General features: G+C 40.9%; 1 protein-coding gene across 1 annotated transcript in view; it reads right to left on the bottom strand.

Moving 5' to 3' along the window:
* Nucleotides 1-282: 282 nt before the first annotated feature.
* cdh22 (cadherin 22) overlaps nt 283-8085 on the bottom strand; it is a 68039-nt gene continuing 60236 nt past the window's right edge. Inside the window, exons 10-12 of the mRNA XM_010772564.1 lie at nt 7856-8005; nt 6917-7018; nt 283-1904 (exon numbers count right to left, since the gene is read on the bottom strand). Of these exons, the coding sequence (XP_010770866.1) occupies nt 1378-1904; nt 6917-7018; nt 7856-8005 (779 nt within the window). The 3' untranslated portion in view covers nt 283-1377. The remainder of the gene's footprint in view (nt 1905-6916; nt 7019-7855; nt 8006-8085) is intronic.

The following is an 8085-nucleotide window of genomic DNA, read 5'->3' as shown; positions in this document are numbered from 1 at the left end:
TGGCAAACAATAGTTAGTAATACAGATGCTCTATTTACTCCATCATTATGTTCTTATTTAGCAAGTAGTTCACTGAGTAATGTACGATTGTTGCACACAGTGAGATGCAGGTTTTTACCAAGAAAAATTAAATATTTATTTGTTTTCATCTTCTTCTTTTTTTAAAATTTTCAATACATTTGCAAGTTAATGTCAACATTGAACAGGTTGTGGATATCAGGTGGATGTGACCAGTCCATTCATTACACAACCATCCTAGTCCCCCCCCCCCCTCCCTCCACTCAAGTAAACAAAACATCAAAAGCAAAATCAAACGTCTCAGGTTAGAAAATGAATTAAACACATTGAACACATTCTCACACAAAATCTAAAAATGAAAATTGGCTCCCTGTGGGACAATGCTGGCGACCAGCCAATTTAATGAAACAGTCATTTTGTTTAGTCTTAAATCACTGTTGCGGTTTGTGCCTTATTGCCTTACAATTGGCTGTGGAGAGGATAAGAAAAGAAATTGTTAACACACAATTGTCCTCAGTTGGTGACCGACAAAACCCCTTTTATAAATCACTATAATACATTTAAAGTATGTCAGTCTCAAATGTTCAGACTGAACTGCCGGCTCTTCTTTTCTGCAGTTTTTCACTCAATCTTTCCCCTTTACATTTCATTTATGTCTTCAGTAAGTTGTTTTACAAAAGTGGTCATAGAAAATAAATACAAATATTTTCCAGAAGGTAATTTATATTTGACCCCTAATGTCACCTTGTTGCCTATATTTGTGTTGTCATCTGCCACTGCAGTCCATCTTTCTTTCTTCCATGTTGTCCCTCATTCTTTTCATAATGTCCTCCTCCCCTCACGTTTTCTTAAGCACTTCAGCAGAGTTCACTGTTATAGTTACCATAGTGATCATGGTGTTAATAAATAAATAAATAAATACATAAAAACAAATAAATATTTAAATATTTCCTCAAATAAATACATATTTGTCAGACAATTTGCCGTGGAATTGTTTTACCCTGCCTACATGATGATGAGACTTTGTTACCCTAAAAACAGTTTTTACAGTTTACAAATTCAAGTTTAGATGACAGAAAATCTAAATGGCAATTTTGGTGACTGAATATCTCTTTCTTTATTCTGTCTCGTATCATCGCCAAAGATTTCCTGCTGAGGTCTCACAAAAAGCAAAGAATGTAAAAAAAACAAGAGTTCAAAGTTTGACAGTGGGATTTGTCTGTCAAGTGATAAAGAGATGGTGCTCGGTCTTTAAGGGACACAGTGCTGGCTCTGATGAGTGCCAGAGGGTGAGAAGAGGAGGCAGAGAAGAAGAAGGAGGAAAAAGGAGTTTAAACGTCTCTCTGCAGAGGAGCTGTGCTAGGACCCTTCCTCCTCAGGGTTTGCTGGAGCATAGTAGCCTGCCAGTTGCCTGAAACGTGGTCCCCAGTCGCTGAGGTAGGAGAAATCCTGCTCTGAGGTGGTGGACATCGTGTGGATGGAACTTAGTGAGAGTGCCGGTGAACTGTTGCCCTCAAATGCGTATGTCTGGAAGGAGTCATATGGTGGCACCGACAGGTCTGCATCAGCTTGTTCCACCTTCTTCCGGATGTAGCCTTTGAATAGGGAGAAGTCTGCTGCCGCTGCCGCTCCCTCTGCACCCCCACCCACACGGTTCGCCTGTATCCACTGCGGCAGGGAGCGGATGTCTGGGCCAGAGTCACAGCTCTTGGCCTCTGGGAAGTCATACAGGTTCCTCAGGGCGCTCATGTCGTAAGCCTGAGTGTCCTGCTCCCCTCCGCCCTCATCGTTGTACTTGATGACGTTATCCCTCATGTCCTCCTCGTCCTCCGTCATCCTCTGGCCCTTCCTGTGGCGTTTCAGGGTCAGGATCAGCAAGACGAGAACTGTTGGAGAAGGAGACATAGCAATAAAGAGTAATATTGTGATTTAAATTCCACTCACACAGTGAAATATGTGCAGGTTAATTGTTAGTTTACAAAGAAAACAATGATATTCTTAATTCATCATCATACAACCCATGTTTTGGCACAGCACAACATAACGGTTACATGGACATTGTCAGATCAATCTGAAAAGTGGGAAGGAATAAAAAACCAGGATTGCAATTAAGTTTTTTTTTAAAGCATTTTATAAAACATTACAACATGCTTCATATTTCTTGCAGCACAGAATCCAAGAGATATCATGCTGTGTTTAAAGAGCTTGCATGCAAACATCGAATCCCCTCCTGTTGCTACTGCTATGAAAAATAACATACAGAAAAACAACACTGAAGAAAACAGTGTGCTAAATGTGTACATACATGGTGTATGTTGCTTCACATGACACACACGTATGAGGGTCTACAGGAGTACTTCTTCATTCATGTGAAGGTTTTTAACTACTTCCATTGTAACTTTGATTTCACCTGAAAGGGCAAAGGCACAGCAGGGGGAGGATAATATATGATCAAGTTTTAAATTCCAAATGCATGAGCATGGATTTTTCTCAATAGTAATTGCCTTGCACAGAGATATAACTCAAAAAACCCTAATGAATACCAAACTCTATTTCAATACTCATCCAAATCGAGTGAAACTAAAAGTTTGAACTTCCATCACTACTTGAAAGCAGAGGCAACCATCTACAAAGAGAAAGAAATGCCTCATAAAATTAAGTCTGGATTAAAGAAGAGAAAGCAATTGAGATGGATCACATCATAGACTAATGAGACGAGAGGAAAACAAAGGTTGTATGCAGAGATAAATCAATGAGGCTTTAATTTCAGCTTAGTTATTTTAATTAGTGCCTACATTTATGATTAGACAAGTCTCACTTAGCTCAGACACCCAGCCCCTGACTCAATCAGCCCTCCTCTGGCTGCGCCCTTCCCCAATGTAACCACCACCACCACATTTGTCTTAGACGTGCAGCAACATGAAATGTCATTTTCTGTGATGATAAAATCATATTACACGCATTTATGAATTAATTATGCATACTGGAGAGTAATGAGCAACATACTGGACAACTCAATGTAATAGTCTCATGGATGAACCAAAATAAAAGCTTTGTTTGATCAATTTATTGATAAGCAAAGAAAGAAGTGAGAAGAGATTGATATGCGAAAGGAGAAAAATGCTCTAAAAGTATGCAGACGTGAATTCAAAAAGCCAACAAAATATACCACAATTTATGAATCCACAGTGGTGGTCTCAGTTCATTAATTTATTTTTCTATAATGGATTACTAATCAAAATAAATCTGACCCTTTCCAGCACGTGTTTTTTTCCTGCTCCCCCACTTCACAATATCATCTGAATTAATAAGAGCTATGAGTGGCCATTTAAGTAATTATCATACATGCTGATACAATAATTTGTATTGGAGATAACAATCAGGCTTATTAATAATGCATTTTGGTGGGAAGAAAATGTAGTACTTGTGAGGAAAAAAAGAAAATGTTCAAATGTTATCTTAATTATTGAGGTTTGATTGGCAGCAGGATCTGTTTCCTGTGGCCAGACAGACATGGACTGTGAAACTGTGTAGTGGAATTAATCCTTTTTTCTTCCCTTGAGCAGGGGAAAAACGGGATGCCAGTGAAGGGGACATTTAGATAGATCATTAAACAGTGGGCACCATGCATCTTCTGGAACAGATAGCCTGTTACCTAAAATAAATGCCTACAAGCCCACAGAGATAAAAAGACTATCAATTATACCGGGACCTGTGCTGTCTGGGACAGATTGTTTGATGCTCTGAACCCACCCGAACACCCATCCATATATTGTGAAAATTAGATATGCCTAAATCACTTCACAGTCTAACTAGATCAATGTCATGACTTTATGTGCTGTTTGTAGGAAATTTACACATGTTAAAGCACATATATTAGTGTGTGAAAAAAGCCTGGGATATAAGCAGCCTGTGAAAGTGACCTTGTACGTCAGGGTGTGACTATAAAACACACAGTCTGGCTTTCATCTCCTTCTGCTCCTCTTTCTTTCTCCAGAGAAAAGTGAAACCCGACTACAAAACATGGGTTTCAAACATATAATCTGTACAAATGACTTGTTGCTGCTCCTGGTAATTGTCTTCATTTGGTTTAAGTGGCCTAACAAACAACTTGCGGTGAAAACGCCCCATGTGTTCCTTGCCTGAAGAGCTGTGCCAGCTTAAAGAGCATTGCTGATCTTGAAATCGGGATTTGATGCAGTATCTCCGGATGATAATGTACGCTCTCTTCTAACTTTGTTTGCCGGGCTCCGTTGGGAGAGCAGTGTCTGTAACCATTGTGTTTATTCTTCTCCTCCATGAATGGGGTGAATTAATTGCCACTGGGTTGAGGAAACAGTCCTGGTTTGTGGTAAATTGCAATGCACACTACCATGCATACTAAACCAGCCCTTAGACAATTACTCTAAATGTACACTAATGAGGAGAATAAATAGGAGGTAGAAAACTTGATGATGTAAACTCCCTCATATGTGCAGATCACATGCTGTTCAGTAAACAGTATTGAAGCAGTGAGAGCATGTGGCAGTTCACTCTGAAGCAAAGTCGATCGGATAACCGCTCTTCTGAAACAAACATCTTTACTGATAACATGTGAGTGTCAGTGCCTATTAGGGTACTACGATGCTTAAACTGTATGCTATTGGAAACCTGTTTATTATATTGGAGGTAAACATGCCGCGGGCCATGTTAATACAACATCGTGTACGGAATATACCTAAGTAGGAAGCATATGCACCTGTGTATGGCTCCCTCCTATATGTAAGCTAGTCCCCATGTGTACAGATGTTGGGATAAGCGTTTCTGACAAGACGGTTAATTTACCCTTGGGCTGCGCTGGTTGCCCCCACCCAGGAGTTCATCACAAGCAGATGGGAGGTAATTGGAATGGATGCATGCAGATGCTGCGACGCAGTGAAATGGATTCATCATATCAGGCCTATAAATGAACTGATGGAGGGACTGTTTGTTTGTAAGGTAATTAGGCAGAGATTTGTTTTCATTTTTCTCATCATCCAACAATTGATGTAATAGAGGCGGTCCAGCCTCTGGAGATAGGGAGTGCTGGCTGGCTGGTTAGGTAGACGCTGTGTGTGGGGAGGAAGAATGTGTGTGTGTCTCTGTGTGTGTGTAATAGCCCATTGAGAGAACGCATTGCATTGCAGTTAATATGTGAGGAGGGATTTGTCTAAGCATGTGAATGTGTGCTGGGCATGCATGAGCACACCCACACTGTGTGCACGGAAGTGTGTGTGCACGGAAGTGTGTGTGCTAGTGTGTGCACAGTTTAAGGTAAAGCAGAAGCAGAAAGGTGTTGTGAAATATGCAGTCAATAAGATTGCTGACTGTTATTCACACCACAGTAGTTGTGAAAACACTGCTCATCCCCCTGATCACAGGCCCTGCAGCCCTGAGTCCGTAGTGGACAGATGATGACTGGCAGAAGCCAGGTACTCTGATGCAGCTTGTCCTTCAGTGCTTTGATGAGGCGTGTTCAGTCCATTTTGAACCAATCAGTATCAGTCACTCAAAGTGGCAGGGACTGTGCCATTGACCATATTCGAACCGACGATGCATCATTTCATGAGTCGTGTCTAAATACCATGAAAAATGATATCATTAACTAATAGTAAAGGCATTACAGCTTATAGCACTCTGCCAAATGTATGTTTTAATCAAAATCACTTAGGCTGCAATGAAATAAAAAGATATCTTTGCACCACATCATTTGAATGTTCTGCAGTATCTAGCTGCCCACAAGTTTAAAGGCCAGAGGATTGTTTTGACTCCCAAAGCCTTTGAGGGCATGTCATCTAGCCCAAAACCACAATATATCTACTGCACACTGATTTTTATAGCCAGCAGAGGTTGCCTCAGATTTATACATAACATTCTTGTTGAGGCTTTTAAAACCATGATGAATAAATGATGCTCGGCTTTTGAAGTTCACTCCAGTTGATGGTTTGGTTCATGGAAATGGAGTTTTAACAACTCTCATTAGAAAAGCTTTTAAAAGAAATAGATAGCAATGCTAGTCACAGTTAAAGCTGCCTGGTGTCACATCATCCATCATTCACTGCCTGCAAGATGTGAAACGCGTATAGGTGAGAGTGGGGGAGACAAAACAATGTGACAGCGTTGTAGTTTTTTTTTCCTTCTGCGGAGTGGGATGCTAAGAAGAACAAGCTTACTCATACATTTTTTAGATTTGACAATGCTCAATCTCTGAGAGGGTGAGTGTGTGCATGCATGTGTATGTTAGCATGTGTGTGTGAATGTGTGTGTGTCTGTGTATAAAAGTCTGAGAATGTCTGGAAAGCCTCATCTATTTAAAGCGTGTTCCAGAGGTATACAAGTGCTGAGGCAGCTCCTTAGCCTGTTTGCTCTCTCTAACCCCCCTCCACTTTACTCCCTTTTATTCCATCCCTGTCTGTGCTCCAACAGCCAAATTTGCTTGATATCATTCATAAACTCAGGCATCATCTGGGCTCCTATTTAAACCATGCAATATTTTCAGAAAATAAGCAATAACATGTCTAACGGGAAAAACGCTCAGAGGGACATATCAAAAATGTATCTTGTTTTCATGTCACCCGACTTAGTTTTTCTGCAATTCCATTCCATTCTTGAACTATATATAACTTCCCAAAGTGTTCAATCCATTAGGACACATGCTAGGTTGCATGATGTATGAGCAGCAAACATGGAGCCATTTATTTAGGTGCAGCCCTCCATCTTGCTTTATCCTTCCATTGAATGTAATGGTTGAACTTAGGAATGACCCCTAAAGAGCAATACTAATATGCTGTGCTTATCCCTTGCTCTAGTCATCCATCATACACCCATACATGTATCTCCTCATACATCCATACATACATGAGTTCATCTATCTGCTTACCTATGAGGATGAGAATGCAGACCAGAAGGGCTATGAGTGCCCCGGGGCTGAGAGCCGCACTCATCGAATAGGCTGTGGCGTTGCAGGATTGGATGGCTCCCTCTGTGTTGCAAAAGGAAAAATAACATTTAGTGTAAATAATTTAACACCAGTTATCAGGCATATCAGTGGACAAGGATTAGCTACTGTATTTTTAAAGGTCCCCTATTTTACAGTTTTTCCTCAATATATTATAGGTCTCAGATATATACAAACATGTCTCTGAAGTGTTTGGCTCCAAATACCAAACAGATCATTGCAGCATCCCATAATCCCCTCTGTTTCAGCCCTGTTTCAAAAGTGCTGATTCTCTGTCTGTTACTTTAGATGAAAATAAGGAGCCACTCCCCACGCCCCTCTGAGAGATATTTGGTTAAAAAGAACACAATGGTGCTCTAGAGGAGATTCAGGTGATAAGGTGGGGGGGGGTTACCTTGGTTGGTGATTGGCTAATGGTTACACAAGCCAAAAAAACGTTATGACATCACAAAGTGGCCAACATCTGATCAGCTCATTTTCAGACAGGTTTTTATATAAATGGATCAGGACAAAAAGAGAGAGAATCTTTGTTCCTGAAACTTTCAGAATCTCTTTACACAGAGGGGACACATGTTGATGTATAAAAGACATGAAAAACTGGATTTTGCATAATAGGTGACCTTTAAGAGAAAAAAACAGTTTTTATCAGGCATATCGTTTCACACCACTGAAAACCCTTCCGAGGGACAATAGTGTGCATATTTGTGGCTTTGTGTTGCATTGTTTTATAAAATATAAGCTGATAAGAGCTGTTTTCTGACCAAAACAATGGCACGTAGGTGACCTTTTATATACTGCTGCTACTGCTGCTGATGAAGGTGACAGTGATGATAATGTTAATAATGGTGCAGTGGCTCTCACCTGGGTCGCAGCCGCAGACATGAATGGTCAGGGTGCCTGTGGAGCTGAGGGAGGGAGGCCCGCTGTCTACCACCAGGATAGGCAGGAAGTACACATTCTGCTCATGGCGGTTAAAGCCTGACCGCTGGGTCCGGATTCCAGCTGTGTTGTCTGGGTGGGCGGTGTGTGTGTGTGTGTGTGTGTGTGTGTGTGTGTGTGTGTGTGTGTGTGTGTGTGTGTGTGTGTGTGGG

The sequence above is a fragment of the Notothenia coriiceps genome, unplaced genomic scaffold (assembly GCF_000735185.1).
Source record: "Notothenia coriiceps isolate Sejong01 unplaced genomic scaffold, NC01 NC01_scaffold00011356, whole genome shotgun sequence".
In the NCBI taxonomy this organism is placed as follows: Eukaryota; Metazoa; Chordata; class Actinopteri; order Perciformes; family Nototheniidae; genus Notothenia; species Notothenia coriiceps.
Note: the sequence above shows the minus strand (reverse complement) of the source record. Positions and strands in the feature narration are given on the sequence as shown.